Genomic DNA, 16,401 nt, shown 5'->3' with positions numbered 1-16,401 from the left:
ATCACCACTGTAAAGTTCTGTATCAATGCTATGTACATGGGAGGTGTTCCAGTGGCTGAACACTGCACTTGGCTACCTAGCTCTACTCCCACCGCAGCATCTGAAACAATCTTGGGTGGCACTATAGTAAAGTAATGTTTCAATTCAGTTAGCAGTTAAAAATTTTTTACTCGTTATTAAAAACTAGATCATTGGATAATGCAATTCGAGAGTTTTCATTGGCTTAGCCATCATGGGTTATGAGCCATTATACCATGCTCTACAGATATGGTAAACGTATGCGTGAATTTTTGGGGCCTTTTTACTTTTATTTTAGTTTAGTTTTCTTTATTTTGGGGGCATTTTTAATAAAACAATTATTCCACTCACGTTTGTTGGATATGAGATGATTATAGCCAACTCAGTGCTACGCGCCTCGTTGCCTATCTAACATCTCATATTCAATGCACGCTCATGGAATAATTTTTAAATAGTCCATGCAGTTAACGTTCTGACTAAACCAAGACTTAACAACTGAGTGAGGGTGAGACTGTGGGTGGCGGCGGGAGTGAACCAGTCAGTCAGTCAGTCAGTCAGTCAGTCAGTCAGTCAGTTAGTGCGTGATTAAACATTGTATGGATGGAGCAATTATTTACCCTGTTTAGATAAAGTTATCTTAATTATCTCATGATCCATTTTGATTTCTGGCTGTTTTTGTCCTTGGAAAAGAAAAAAAAACGCATCACTTTGCTATGCCATCACATGCCATTGCATGTAGATGTCACTGCAAATTACTTCCAGGGAAACCTCAGATGAATTCACAACATTTGGTTGCATTTTCATGACAACATATCAGAAAGATTATAAAGATGAAATAAATGCGTTATGGACAGATTCTCCCCTCCTCGGGGGAAGGGACACGTACCCCCTCCCTTTGTCCGTTTTGACTTACAATAAGTATGTGTCAAATACTAGTCACAATTCAGAACGCATAGGGTTAGTTTCAAAATATCTTATTTTCTCACCTCCTTTTATTACGAAGTGCTTTACATCAGTTCCATACTTGTTGGTGGCCACACAGGTGTAGTTACCTTCCTGGTATAATTTACTGCTTGCAATGTTTGTTGTGTTCATCACCACTGTGAAGTTCCGTATCAATGCTATGTATATGGGAGTGGTTCCAATGGCTGAACACTGCACTTGGCTACCTGGCTCTACTCTCACTGCAGCATCTAAAACAATCTTGGGTGGCACTAGTAAAGTGATGTTTCAATTCAGTTAGCGCTGTAATTAATGTTATTTAAGATTAATAATTAATAGTCTGGGTTATCCTTAGAAGACTAAAGACTCACCTGTACAGTGTTAATCTCAATCTGAAGTAAACTAACCGCTAACACCAGTAAGAACATAAACGATTTACAACTTTGTATATTGTTTTATCTTACGCAAGAGGATTTTTTTTTTTGCGGGGTCTATTTCTTGAAGTTCATTTGATACTAAAACTATACAAATCAGTCATTAAGTCTTGGTCATCGCTTTTTGGTGTAGAAATAAATTACACTTGATTATTTTAGCTGATCGAAAAACTGCGCTTTAACCCATTCCTAACAAAGAAGCAACAACAGCAAAGAAACAACATGTCTACTCCATTTTTCTTTTTAGGAAAAAAAATAAGAATTCTTACTTATATGGCGATACAGTGTAAGAAACGCAGAATTTCGTTCCTGTCTGGACATTCATTCTATTTGACCCTGGGAGAGAAGGTGAGGGGGGCGAGGGGAGGGGGAGGTGTGGGGCTTAAGGTGCCTTGGCTGAATTTAAACTTTCCTCACTTTGTGACTTTCCCAAAATCTATCAGAGCATATTTGGGTCTGTCAAGAGTTTGGTTACTCGGTTTGACATCTCTAGATCAACCATGTCTGTAAAGGATGTTTAACAAAAATTAAGGTTACTGTATACCTTCAGAGGTGTCTCACATTCAAGCAAAATAGCGCATCCGGTTTTAACTGTAGATACCTAATCTCCCATATCAAATTATAGCTTATAAAGCTGTCTAACCTGTACCAAGAATTTTGAAATGAAATGAAATGTCGACTTTCTTACGACCTCTAAATGCGAGCGTCCGAATCACCTTTTTAAAGCTACACATCAAAGCGAATCTTGTTTTTCACTTATTTAATTTGTCCCTCAGTTTCCAGACCCAAAGCGCTAAAAAAACATGGGTCTGCGATTTGCCATATTCAATTTCAGTGAAAAGCTACAGGACATTTTCGAAATAGGATTAAAAAAATATGGAGTGATCATAGAAAAATCGCTCTAGGAGAAAAAAAAAATATTTGCAAATAATTAAACATTCGCAGACAGGTTTTGTTGTTTATATGTCAAACTAGCTACTGTCCAAATTTTAGGGCAAACAAACAAATTCCCTCTGACTTGTAGCTTTCAAGAGCGACCCCAAAGGTGATTTGGATGCTCACGTTTAGAGGTTGTGAAAATTCGACAATTCATTTTAATTCAAAATTCTTGGTATAGTTTGAAAGCTAACCGGCTCTGTAAGCTTTAATTTGATATAGGGGTTTAGGTGTCTACAGTTTACACTGGACGCGCTACATTGCTTGGACGCGACTCAGCTCTAATGTTGCTCTAAAGGTACATACATGTTTGCTTTATTGAGATTTTGGATACCTAGAGACATTTCTTAAAGAGTTTTGAAATTCAAGATCGTGATACTCTGATTGCGCTATGTTTCTAAACAAAGTTAAAATTAAGTTAGAAACAAAGAATTTGAGTATACCAAAACAAAATGGGAAGTTCGCAACTATTAATTAGCGCCCCCTCTCTAATAAGCGCCCCTTCCAATAAGCGCCCCGCGTATAGGCCAAAATTCTAAATAAGCGCCCTCCCCCCCACGTCGAATAAGCGCCGCTCCCCTCCCCTTCTCCCATTTTGTGGACGAGCACTGAGCCAACAAAGGATGTATAGCTATCGCCGTGTAGTGTTAGATTTGTACATTGTTTCAGTTTGTGAACACGTTAAGGACCGTTAAGTGAACAAGTTGAACATATTAAGTACTAATGGTGCCGCGATTTAAACTTTGGGATCAGCTTTTTATGTCAATAAACAGCTTATGTTGTTGTTTACGCGCAGACGATGCATTTAAAAATAATCATGTCAGGCCAAGATTTGGGTAAAATTAACTAAGCGCCCCCTCGAATAAGCGCCTCCCATCTCCTCCTAAATTTGAAATAAGCGCCCCAGGCGCTAATTCGAGGATTTACGGTATCAGGAAAAGATAGGATGCAATCCTGTCAAAACCTTTGTAGATTTCCTGTAGTATTTTGTTATTTATTTATTGCAAAGATCTGCCTGCTGTGTGGTGTTGTGTGTTAATTTTGATATATGGCAGTTTTTCTCTCTTATGGAATGATAATTTTTATCAAACTCTATAAATTGTATTAGGTAATGATTGTTGTAATGAGTATTTGTAAAAAGAGAAACTGTCAATAATAAACAAAAAAAAAGATGGTAAATATTTTTAAATGTGGCATCATCTAGGCGTCGTATGACGACATAATGTCATGGGTCCCAGTCCCCCCTCATTAAAAATCAGGAAAAAGTACTTACCGTGTGGACCAGCATTGAAATATATCAGGAATCCATTGTATTCGTTACTATAGTCTGAGTGGAATTTGATCAATATCTGGTGTCCAGTTAAAGGAATGCTCTGCCCAGTCCTCTGGCCACAGTACTTACCAACCATTCTTCCGTCATTAACAATCTCTAGATAGTCAAACCTGTGAATAAGAAACCGAAATAAGTGGCCGTTATTACCCAACTCAGTTAGTTAAAAGGGCCATTAACTAAGATAAAGCGATCAGATATCTCACTTCCTTCATAGCCAAGCTTGGTCGGGACTGTACGGAAAATATTGGCACTCAGTTTTTGTATGGACTGACTTGTAACACATATATACCAACAACAGATATGACAATATACCACGGCTACTTTTATTTTCGCATTTTGTCTTATTAAGTCTATATCGGGGAAATGTGACATGCTAAAGAGATTGACAAGAATTGTCAGGCTGGCAAAACGGAGAAGAGCTTCTATTTTTTCCTATTCCATTAGAACGCAGAAGCTTTATATGCACTCAGAGCTATCAAAATGGCTCCTCCCTCAAACTAAACGTGCAGTTCAAATCATGAATTCAATTGTGTTGCTTATTATGATGTAAAGGCATGCAGGGCGCTGCTATCCTGATCAAAGTTTTACTTAACAACTGAGTTAGGTTATCGTCATTAACATTCACACAGTGATCGGCAAAAGATTCAATGATTAATTTGTCAAGAAACTATGAGAAGTGTGTTAACTTATTAACTGAGGTTATTAAACAACTTTTCATAACATTCGGCTGTCTTTTAGTTGAAGACAGCACCCTAAATTAACCAGAGTTGTCTGTGCATCCTCCCGGCCCCACCAAAGGACATTGCAAGAGTACAAGATTCGATCCGAGTTCTGTTCTGACTAGCTGTCCTTTTTCATAAAGCACGAAGATTCTCATCAAATTTCATTGACTCCACTCCAATTAATCCTTAACAAGTTAAAGGAACAAACAGATCGTGTTGTAGACAGCAGTAGGTATAAAAGCTTGAAGTGACAGCTATGTGCTTACCCGCATGATCGATGATCCTCCAATACAAAATCAATGAAGGAAATGTTCATCGTCATGTTGTGTGGTATAGGAATCACATAATTGCAGTCCATATGAGGTGGGTATTTGTTAGGATATCCAGGACTTTTTAGTCCGTTGTTAACCACCAAACCACATCCTGGTTAAGGAAAGGTATATATATCATATAAATTACATTATGTATATGAGTTGTCTTTGAGAAAACACATTGCGCAACAGGTATGCATAGGATAACACCAGACCATAAAACAAGAATACTGAATACTGTCTCAAACCCTTCAGAGGCCAGCACCAGGTAGAGCACTCATGCTTTAGCCACCAAATTAAAATAGGATAATGGGGATATAGCTACAGATACTCTAGCGTAATGCGATGTCATTAAGACGCATTTACTTGATTTCAGTGGTCGAAGACATCTTTCGTCGATGCACCCATCATATTTGGGAGCGTAATCAAGCAGAAATTCATTAGGTTGGAATGTCTACCAGCTTTGGTTGTCTGTTAGTGGCACTTCCAGGGAGTTGCTTAGGGGACTGAGCAGGCGACCACACCTCCTCTCCTCCCCCCTTCCCCCAACCCCTTCTGCTCTCATTAACGAAAACACTTTATGCTCAAACGGCTCCACCTTACTTTAAGGCGTGAGGGCCTGGAAACTTTGGGTGTCTAGCTTACAGAGCGTTGTCTTGGCGGCCATATTAATGGGAAATTTTTGCTTTTTCTAAAAGAGAGATATGGTCATTGTGATTTGAAAATGCTCTATAAGGAGTTCTGGTTCTAGCACCATTACCAACAGCTATGACGTCATTATGACACCTTTTAAATACTGAAAGTAAGATTTCTTCGTTTCGTTAACAGCAACTCACGAGAGCATATATAAAGGCGGTAATCTTAGACAGAAAGAACCGTTTCCATGACAGTCGTGACTGTAAACACTTTGACAGGAAGTGAATAGAAACGCCTAGATTACATCAATATCGTAACACTTTGGATGAAAGGTATACCAAACAGTGTTCCTTACCATAGCACAGGCTAAGCTTTTTATAAGCAATAGACCACAAGTTTCTATGGTTTATAGGCTGATAAACCACGCGGGATGTTGGAAGAACACGCGAGAAGAATTCGTAAATCACGAGCTGCAGGCGATAATTCAGAAGACACGCGAAATTTCCATGAGTTTATTGGCACAATAAACCATAGCTGATTGACCAATCAGAGCGCGTGCATTGATTTGGTTATTATATAGTGACCAGGTTCACAAAAACATGACAATGCATTTTTAGCACAAATTTAGAATTTCAGTTTGGTAGAAACTATTTCCTTTCTTTATCAAATCAACCCACATAACCTAACCACACAGGATTTACATCACGAATTTCCTATATGTCACACCACCACACCTTGTACTAGAATCATGAGAATTTCCTTCTATTGTTTGTTTCCTAATAAAAGAAGTGCAGTTAGTTAGTTTAATTCAGTGGTTCAAAGTGTTCAAGACCTGCACTTTCAAGTTGAGGACCCCTTGGTCAAGTACTGTTCCTTGTGACCTAAGTTAGTGATTCGTTTCACTCAGGATTTTGGTATGTCACATTTAACCTTGTTATTATGTCTAAAGTTTAGGTTTTAAGTTCAAAACTACAGTCAACTTGTACTTATCTTAAACCAATTGTTTAATCTTTGCTTGAATCCTCTGTTGATTCATGTCCAAATTGTATCTAGGATTCATTGATTGTGTAGTTTCCAAAACATTGTATTTGTCTCTACATAAGACTCATTTTAGTGCTGAGTTCATTGTTGAAATTAGATATTTCACTGTTAGTCTAGCTTTGTTTAACCCAGCTATGATGACAGATGTTGTCCTGACACAAAGTAACAAGTTTACAGTTTTCTTAGTTTTATGTCGGACAATTATTCAAATTGCTAGCAAGATCAGTTTATTTCATTGTTTTGCTGTTTTGAGCTATTATTTGGTTTATGTTTCACTTGTTTTCAGTTAATTCACATTTAGTTCTAAGAATAGCTTTTTATTAGTGCCAGATAAGAGGATTAATATTTTACTCAGTGTCATGCAATGCTTTGTAGGAATTTAGTGAATGCTCATTGTAACACTCAAGTTTTACTATTATTTCTGTATTATATTTTGATTATGTTATTGTAATATTTTTAGTGATTTGCTATTTTAATTTATTCTTTTCAGTTTGCAATCACCCTTTTTTTCCTTTTGTATAATTTCTGTATTCCTGCATAAATAAATTTTATTGTGGCTACAAGTCTGTTTCGTTGTTCACTAACAACACCAGAACCTGCCTCGGTCACAATATAAAAATAAATATATAATAAGCTTTAATATATAATTAAGGTTACACAATACCTTTGCAGGTGCACTTCAGAAATAAATTCGTACCAGCGTTGTTTTCTAAGGAAACTACCACAAACTATATATATCAATAGAAAGTTTATAAACTGTGCAATTTGGGAAAAATATTCACTGTTTTGCTGAGGAGAAAGAAGCTGGAAAACGGAAAACCACCGACTGTCATTTGGTCGAATTAATCGGGTATCAAACGCAAGTAGTAATGTTTAATAACCGCACAGTGTTAATCAGCAAGCAACAATCTCTCAAAGGGTGTCGAGGTTTCCTGTATTCTTATTGGTTATCTTTTAATAGACCCGTAAAGTTATCGAATAATTTGCCCACCCTATTACGTTCGCGCCTGTCACAAGAGAAATGTTCATGACATAAAAAATCCCAGACGTGCTTTTGTTCCTTGATCCTCAAGTGACATTCTGGCAAAATCTCATGACAATCTACCAACTCTACATACCCTATTAATCCATTTAAAGAGATGGTATTCTCGCGAAAAACTTTTGCGAGTTATCGCCGTTTGAAGAGTTGTATACATGTCACGCCTTCACTCCGATGTATGTCAACAGAATATGCCGCCAGCCAATGAAATCATGGCACCCCTAGCGTTCACAGCGAGCGAAATGATTTTCGTGGGAATTCCAAGGCAATAATAGTATAACAGTCACGTTCTCCTCATTGAACTTCAGCAGGCGTTTATAGAGAGGTCTTCACCGCTCGTGAGAAATAGGAAACACCAAGAGAAATAAGCGGGGTAAGAGTACAGGTATGAGTACGCACGATCCCTTGCCGCTTTTGGTCAAAGTTTTCTTCTTGCCTTCGAGGAATTCTGCTTTTGTCTTCTTCTTGGGTCCCGGCTTCGATTTTTTCGCTGTCCCAGGACTTTTATCTTCTTTTTTAAGCACGTTTCATGACCTCAAAAAAGAGCGATAGGCAGCAGGGAAGAACGAATTAATTCGAGAACTCCACTGCAAAATAGCATGTCAACAAAAGATGCTAATGAGGCCCTTGTAATAAGAACCACCGGAGGAAGCTGTTTCGAGCAAAAAGTCGACGTGCTTATGTGGTTATGACACCTAACTGTTTTATTAACTTTTGTTTAAAAAAACCTTTTTAAAAAAAATAACTCGCGCGCGTGTTAAGAGGCTGTCTCTGTAAAAGCCAACCACTAATTTGACTTCGAAAAGTCGATTTTTCTCATAAGCTGGGATTTCGAAGCCCTTACCTAGTCAATCACTAAAATGAGTTTTACTTGATTAAAAATTCTAATTGAAGTTTTCTAGGATTGATTGAAGTTCGGTCAGCTCGACACAAGTTGCATGCCTGCCGAAACTGGAAAAATAGCACATATTGCCGGCGCTCTAAAAAAAAAATTATATTCGCTCAAAAGTCCCAATTCTTTTTCTCAACTATAGATATATCATAGCAGTTTGCTTAGCCATGTTGCAATTATAATTCAATGTTGTTCCTTCAACGGTTAAAAGATTTCCTACCCGTTAAATCGAGTTTTGAACCAAACGCGAAAATAGCTCTACTTTGAAGGCACGTTTTAAAAATGTGGCACCTGTTTGAAACTGCTGAACTGCATGGATAGAAATTATAAATGTACCTTAATTTAAAACAATAATAAAATTTGTCTGCCCACTTGGTTTTCAAAACTAACGACTGCTTAAAGTTCAGGAAATTTTGAAAATATTCCAGCAAGTAACTAAGGCCCAGTTCAGACGTCGTGCTTCTGCCGTGCCGAACTAAATTCAGGAATTAAGTTCGACAAAAGCACGGCAGAAGCACGGCGTCTGAATCAAACTTTTGAATTAAGTTCGGCAAGCAATTAAGTTCGACAAGCTCTGCCGTGCTACACGACTCTGGCACGGCAGCGATTCAAACGTCGTGCTTCTGTCGCGCCAAACTAAATTCATAAATTATGTCAATGTGTTTTGGCGAGATTTCGTTCCCTCGGGGAGTTAGTTGGAGAATTGTTACGAGGCTTCAGTAAACCCTGGATTTGATTCGACTCTGGCACGACGTCTGAATCAGAGTTGATTTCCTGCCGTGCTACAGTCGAACCAAACTGCAATTTAGTTCGGCACGGCAGAAGCACGACGTCTGAACTGGGCCTAACACACTCGCCTCCGTAAAGTGCTCCGATAAATTCACGTAAATCTCTTACCTGGCTTCAAGATTAAAGTTTTGGTCCTTTGTAGCGATCGTTGAAACCTAGGTAGCATTAAAACTGCTAGCTCTTCCTTCCAGCTGTAGGTCTGTATATAAAGTACATTAATTTATACGTTCCTCATCCGTGTCGAGCGTGACGATCACATACTTCGATGTTCTTTGTATTACTGACCATTGTTTTCCTCGAAGCCGGTTTAATCATGTAGAGTCCTCTTGAAAGGTTTGTAGAAGCACTCTTTTGGACAACTCTCGGCACACGTACATGTATGAACAGTAAACGGTGATCCGGGGAGCCAAGGAAGGATTGATAAATGCCACGGCCATTTTGTGTTTACAACGGAGAATACTAAAAAACATCTGGTGAGGGTCGAGGGGAAACTACATGTAATAGCATACAGTGTACACCCCTATACACTCCTATCCTGCATTGTAGAGGACTATACAGTACGCTACATCCTTATACAGCACTATACATCCTTCTACTGCACTACACACAACTACACAGGACTATACACCCCTAAACAGCACTACCCCTGCGAAATAAATTCCCAGTAGTCTGGGAATTCCTAGGAATTCCTAGGAATTCTTAGGAATTCCAAGTTATTCCAAGACATGCAAATTATGCTTTATCCAAGACCTTGGAATTTCTGGGAATATTTGGGAATAGTGGAAGTATGACTGGGAATTATTGGGAATTCCTAGGAATTCCAAGTTATTCCAAGCCATGCAGATTATATTTAATCCAAGACCTTGGAATTTCTGGGAATATTTGGGAATAGTGAAAAGTATGACTGGGAATTATTGGGAATTCCTAGGAACTCCTATTATTTCCCAGACTGTTTTAAAAAATGTGTTTGGAATATCTAGGAATTTTTGGGAACAGCTAAAACACATGAAATATTGTGTTTGAAATTTCTATAAATTTCCCAAAATGTCAAAATTAAAGATGAACTCAGTGCATGAATCAGTTTCTGTGAATTAGTAAAAATCAACAGGATCATTTCCCTGCAGTTCTATACCTTTTTATTGTTGTCAAGCTCCAAGGTAATTATTTACAAACAAATGTTACTACATTAATTCCAGTTCAAGTCTGACAACTCGACATAAAACTATAGCATTCATAACATTGCTTTTTAGATCCAACCTGATTTGTTAGTGTATATGCGCCCGTATGGACCCTTAAATCAAACACCCAGAGTTTAACTGATAGAAAAATGGATGCTCTCAGATTTGATAAATAGATTGAGCAAAAAATTCCTGTCAGCATAAATGTATATATATTATTTACAATTTCGATAAAACCAAAAGTATATATATGCATGTATATATTTAATATAATAGTAGATTCACACACATACCCATCACAGCCCACTGTTGAACAATTTTTGACTTGATCCTTTATGACTTTAGGAAAAAGAGGAAGACATCTCTCGCAGATGTCAGAAATGAAAAGCTCACAGTTCCCACACACTTGCTGTACATTTGTAAAACTGTACTGTGACATTCTCTGGACAAATTACCCGTAGTTTCATTAAAACAAGGATATCTTTAGCAGCCTCTCATTGTCATACAATGTCTTGAAATTAAGGCCAGAATAGCCATACAGGCATATTCTTTGGCAGAAAATGTTTTTTTCTTGTGAACAATTAGTTTCACTTTCATCAGGGGAGTCCAGTGAATGGCCGTCAGTGTCAGAGTTATCAATTTCTTCAGAGGAGTCAGAACTAGAAACTTCAACATCATTATCTGAATCACTGTCTGTGGACAAATCTGAACTGTTGTGTGTATTACATCAATTGGTATTTCTGTAGTCTTTTCAGGTACAGTGTATAGGCAACTAAATTTCATCAAATGCTTCTGTGAAGCTTCAATTCTTGCATAAAGGTTGACTCCATAGTCCATCAAAGTCATCCACAACATTTCTGCCAACAGCCATCTCACTCAGGCGAGCCGAAAACTCTGAGGTGTTCTGTTCATGGTGCTGGAAATGATCTCCAGGAAAAAGTGATGCAAGAGAGGGAGATGACATCAACTGGCCTGGGAAGACTGCTTTAAGCAATTTATGTGGTCAAATCTTGTAGATTTTCGTATGGGTATAGTGGGATCATCAATATGTTTCTTGTATTTCCTTGTCCTCGTGGTCACTTTAATTCATGACACAACAAAATCAAAAGAATAAAAAAGATTACGAGTCAGTGGGAAACAAATGAATAACTGACATAAATAAATGACAAATAAAAAAAACCTACATCTTGATGTATTGAAAAGACTATAGATCTCATATAATGTTAATCCTTATAAATAATTCAAAGGAAAAAAATGATAAGCATTGCAAATTTCTACTTGCTGCGTTGTGCTGACTGGGTGTTGAAACAAGTGGGCTCTCAAAATAGATTTGGTGGACTTACAACAAGCTTAAGCTTATTTCGCAGAATTTATCTCGTTTTCTCACGTCGATCTGAAACCTTTTAGGTGAATCTCGGCTTTTGGGGTTTTTAAAGAGCACACAATGCATTGCTTAGTTTGATTTATTTAGAATTATAGCTTATCATAACAGAAAATCCCTATAAAATGGATTCCTTACCTTTACAGTGAACTTGATTTAAGTGCCTCATGATCCTTTGTTATCTTGACAACCGTCGGGAACAGATCAACTAGTTAAAGTACGTTCCATTTTCTTCGATTTCTTCGTAAAAGGTTTGTGTAGTTTTTTCCTTTTGAAGCAAGACCCATCTTTCAGAAGACCACCAAAACAGCGTGGAAAGGGAAGCAGACTTACCATCGAGAGCGACTGGTCTGGCAACCACGTTGCCAGTCTCTCTCTCCTTCTTCTCCAGTTTCCATTCTCTCCTCAACTGATCAGCTGAACCAATCACAGCACGCGAAATTTCACGTGACTATCCTCGTGACTGAACGTGACAAAGATCGCGTTATTCATTCTCTTTTGGCGCCCATCTTTGAATTCAGCGTTAACGGTTGATCGCTCGTGCGTATTAGTAGATTTCACTTCCAAAATTATATCAAAATGGTTTTTGTTGCGGTCCTGTGACTAGAAGAAAACAGCGTGAGTGTCATTAACGAGAAACATGTTATTCTTGGCGAAGATTTGGAGCTAAAAGAAAGTCTTACTGTGGATGTTTCAACGGGGAAAACTTCAAAGGGCAGATTAGCTGTATACAAAATTATTTGGTGAGTAATCGAATTCAAGTAACCCTATATTATACAAAGTAACTTCTTTTATTTAGATAAAAGCTTTTGAATGAACTTTGTCATCACGAATCATACACGAGTGGGTCACTCAGTCATGGCAGGAAATGAATTCTGGCTAAAGCAAGGTTGAAACAATTTAGGTTGCCTAGAGGGCATGCCTAAGCAATTTGATTTGCGAATAACAAGTCGTTTCTCTCGCCATACTTGTTCAAACTAAACAAATATAACAGTTCTCGCTGATCCCAGTCAAAGTTCTTGACAAAAACTCCAACGAGGCAGCCACAGTCTGCATGAGTTTGATGTCTCCTGTGTGTTTCAGCCTGACTGTATGGCAATCCATGTTGATCTTCAATTTTTGTCCATCCGTATATTCTTTTGCGTTTACTCTATTATTTAAATGTTCCTTTAATGTTTTAAGTGTCTTTTTTAATATTTCTAATGTCTAAATTTGGCTAAAAACCGTGATATATATCCTCCAATTCGAGAGTTGTTGATACACGTATAGAAGAAGGAAAACCTTGATTTAGTCTACTGTAAGCTCAAGATTTATGTAACATATTTATCAATAGTATACAAGCACCTTCACAATTATCAAGTCTTCTCTTGTAACATTTCAACCAGCTTACAGTCAGGCCTTAATTAGCTGCATGTATTAAACTGTGAGCACATAAATATTTGGATCTCAGTCTTACAGTACCTCATATATATCGCAGTGTAATGTATTTTTTTAAATTTTGTTTTAGGTGTCATACAACAAAGATGAAGATGAAGAGGCTAGCTGCAGAATCAACAGAAATAACTGAACAGCAGCTAAGTTTGCCCAAACTCAGCCTTTTTTTAATTTTAAGGAATGTCTCAGTTTTGTTCTTATCATTGATTCCTTACAATCATGAAAATCCAGATATGTTCCACACAATAACAATAATTTAAGGTAAAATCTTGAGTATGGAAAATTGTTGGATTTGTAAACTAAAAAAGTAAGTAAATTACCCAAAAAAGTTCTCTTTTTATCAAACATGTAAAAGTTTGACCTTCATATCTGTTTTCAGTTTTACTTTTGATTCTTGATGTAATGAAAAAGAAACAGGATGATTATTCTTATGTTTAAATTCATGAGAGCCAATGTAATAAACCATTCATTTAAAACCTGTTTGATGTGATGTCAGTGACTTTATTTGTTATTTTAATGCTGGGCATTTATCAAAATTTTGTCTGGCCTACAAATGATACAAAATTCCCAGTTTTTCTCAGATTTTCCCAAAAATTCCAACCTATTCTCAAAAAATCCTACAAATTCCAAGTTATTCTCAGAAATTCCTAGGAATTTTTGGGAATTTTAAGGAATTTTCAAGGTGAGTATATTTCAGTTGGAATTCCTAGGAATTCCTAGGAATTCCAAATCAGCTCTATGTGAACTTGGAATTCCTAGGAATTCCTAGGAATTCCGAGTCCGAATTACTGTGAAAATTCACACCTTAGATTCCTAGGAATTCCTAGGAATTTTTTCCTAGGAATTCTTAGGAAATTCCTAGGAATTCCTAGGAATTCTTAAAGTTATCTCACAAGGGTATACACCCCTATACAGCATTATACACCTCTATACACCTGTATACAGCACCATATACCCCTATATAGCACTACACATCCCTATACAGCACTATGCACCTTTCTACAGCACTATACACCCCTATACCGCACTATACACCCCTATACAGCACTATACACCCCTGTAGAACACTCTATAGCCCTAAACAGCACTATACACCCCTATACAGCACTGTACACCCCTAAACAGCACTATACACCCCTATACAGCATTATACACCTCTATACAGCACTACAAACCCTTCTACAGCAGTATACACCCCTATACAGCACTATACACCCCTATACAGCACTATACACCCCTATACAGCACTATACACCCCTGTAGAACACTCTACAGCCCTAAACAGCACTATACACCCCTGTACAGTACTATACATCCCTATACAGCACTATACATCCCTATACAACACTATACACCCCTATACAGCACTTTACATTCCTATACAGCTTACAGCACCCCTACACAACCTGATACAGATACTGTACAACACGATACATCTCTAAAACACATACACAGCCCTATACATTCCCAAACACCTCTATACAACCCTATATAGCACTATATAGATTACTATACATCCTTATGCAAGACCTCTCGTGCAAACAAAAAAAACCCTCTTTAACGCGAACGACTGCTAAGCAGGCTGAATAAAGTGGCTTTAGGTTTACAGGACTTTTAAATATTCATTGTTTGGGTTTTCCAATTATTAATTAACAACTTCTGTATTGTCCTTACCACGACCAGTACTTATGAATAGAATACACCTGGGCCGTAGCTCAGGTTAAGGGATGGGGTTATTTGAATAGGATTAATGATGGCTAATATATTAGGCTTGAATCCCCATTTCAATCTATTTTTAAATAATAAACTATAATTGTCAAGGTAAAATTTGTTTTCTAGATGCTTTGATGCTAGGGAATAGAACAAAAGCGATCACCTTGTTCAACCTTCTCAGCTAATAGTTTTCTTAACCTTTCACAGATATCAAGTAAAATATCTTCCGTTTGTTGAGTTGACAGTCAATAGTTGATTTTTATTTAAGAAAAATTACATCCATCCGACAGTATGGCCAGTCATTTTGCCATTTTTCAAATGCAAATACATAGTAGACTGTGTATATATAATTAAATTCCATGTTGCCGTGCATCTGTTCAGTATTAGTATAAATCTGCCAGCGTTCTATTATGAATGTCGTGAGCTTATTGGCTACGCTACTCACTATCTATTCTGTGGTAGATAGTGAGTAGAGTAGCAGTATTCGCTTGTTAACAAAATGACAGCTGCTTCAATGAAAAACAGTTTCTAGATGTATCCATGTATAGTGTTATGGGTGTTATGTTATGTATAGTGTTATGTATAGTTTTGTGGGTGTCTAGTGCTATATAGGGGCGTCTACTGCTGTATAGGGGTGTATAGTGCTATATCAGGGTGTATAGTGCTGTATAGGGGTGTATACTGCTGTATAGGGGTGTATAGTGCTGTATACGGGTGTATAGTGGTGTATAGGGGTGTATAGTGCTGTATAGGGGTGTATAGCACTGTATAGGGGTGTATAGTGCTGTATAGGGGTGTATAGTGCTGTATAGAGATGTGTAGTGCTGTATAAGGGTGTATAGTACTGAATAGGGAGTGTGTAGTGCTGTATACGGGTGTATAGTGCTGTATAGGGATGTATAGTGCTGTAAAGTGCCGTATAGTGCTGTATACTGGCGTATACTGTTGTATAGGGGTGTATAAGGCAGTAAAGGGGTGTAGATTGCTGTATAGGATTGTATAGTGCTGTATTTGGGTGTATAGTGCTGTATAGCGCTGTCTAGTGGTGTATAGTGCTGTATAGGGGTGTATAGCGCTGTATTTTGGTGTATAGTGCTGTATAGGGGTGTATAGTGCTGTATAGAGGTGTATAGTGCTGTATAAGGGTGTATAGTGCTGTATGGCAGTTTATAGTGCTGTATAGGGGTGTATACTGCTCTATAGGAATGTATAGTAATTTATAGGGGTGTATAGTGCTGTATAGGGGTGTACAGTGCTGTATAGTGCTGTATAGGGGTGTATAGTGCTCTCTAGGGATGTATAGTGCTGTAAAGTGCTGTATAGTGTTGTATAGGGGTGTATAATGCTGTAGACGGATATATAGTGCTGTATAGGGTTGTATAGTACTGTATAGCGGTGTATAGTGCTGTGTAGGGGTGTATAGCGCTGTATAGGGTTGAATAGTGCTGTATAGGGGTATATAGTGATATATAGGAGTGTATAGCGCTGTATAGAGTTGTATAGTGCTGTATAGTACTGTATAGGGGTGTATAGTGCTGTATAGGGGTGTATAGTGCTCTATAGGGGTGTATAGTGCTGTATTTGGGTGTATAGTGCTGTGTA

General features: G+C 37.7%; 1 protein-coding gene and 1 pseudogene across 2 annotated transcripts in view; one reads left to right on the top strand and one right to left on the bottom strand.

Annotated features, from left to right (window-relative positions):
* The window catches only part of LOC145479967 (uncharacterized), a 331,443-nt pseudogene that overhangs the window by 111,590 nt on the left and 203,452 nt on the right, over positions 1-16,401 (top strand). The window lies entirely within an intron of this gene.
* LOC145480431 (uncharacterized) overlaps positions 3,687-16,401 on the bottom strand; it is a 31,002-nt gene continuing 18,287 nt past the window's right edge. Inside the window, exon 3 of the mRNA XM_081458706.1 lies at positions 3,687-3,773. Coding sequence (XP_081314832.1) covers positions 3,760-3,773 — 14 coding nt within the window. The 3' untranslated portion in view covers positions 3,687-3,759. The remainder of the gene's footprint in view (positions 3,774-16,401) is intronic.

This window comes from Orbicella franksi, chromosome 1 (genome assembly GCF_964199315.1).
Source record: "Orbicella franksi chromosome 1, jaOrbFran1.1, whole genome shotgun sequence".
Lineage (NCBI taxonomy): Eukaryota > Metazoa > Cnidaria > Anthozoa > Scleractinia > Merulinidae > Orbicella > Orbicella franksi.
The sequence above is the reverse complement of the archived record's forward strand: the minus strand, read 5'-3'. Positions and strand labels throughout refer to the sequence as shown.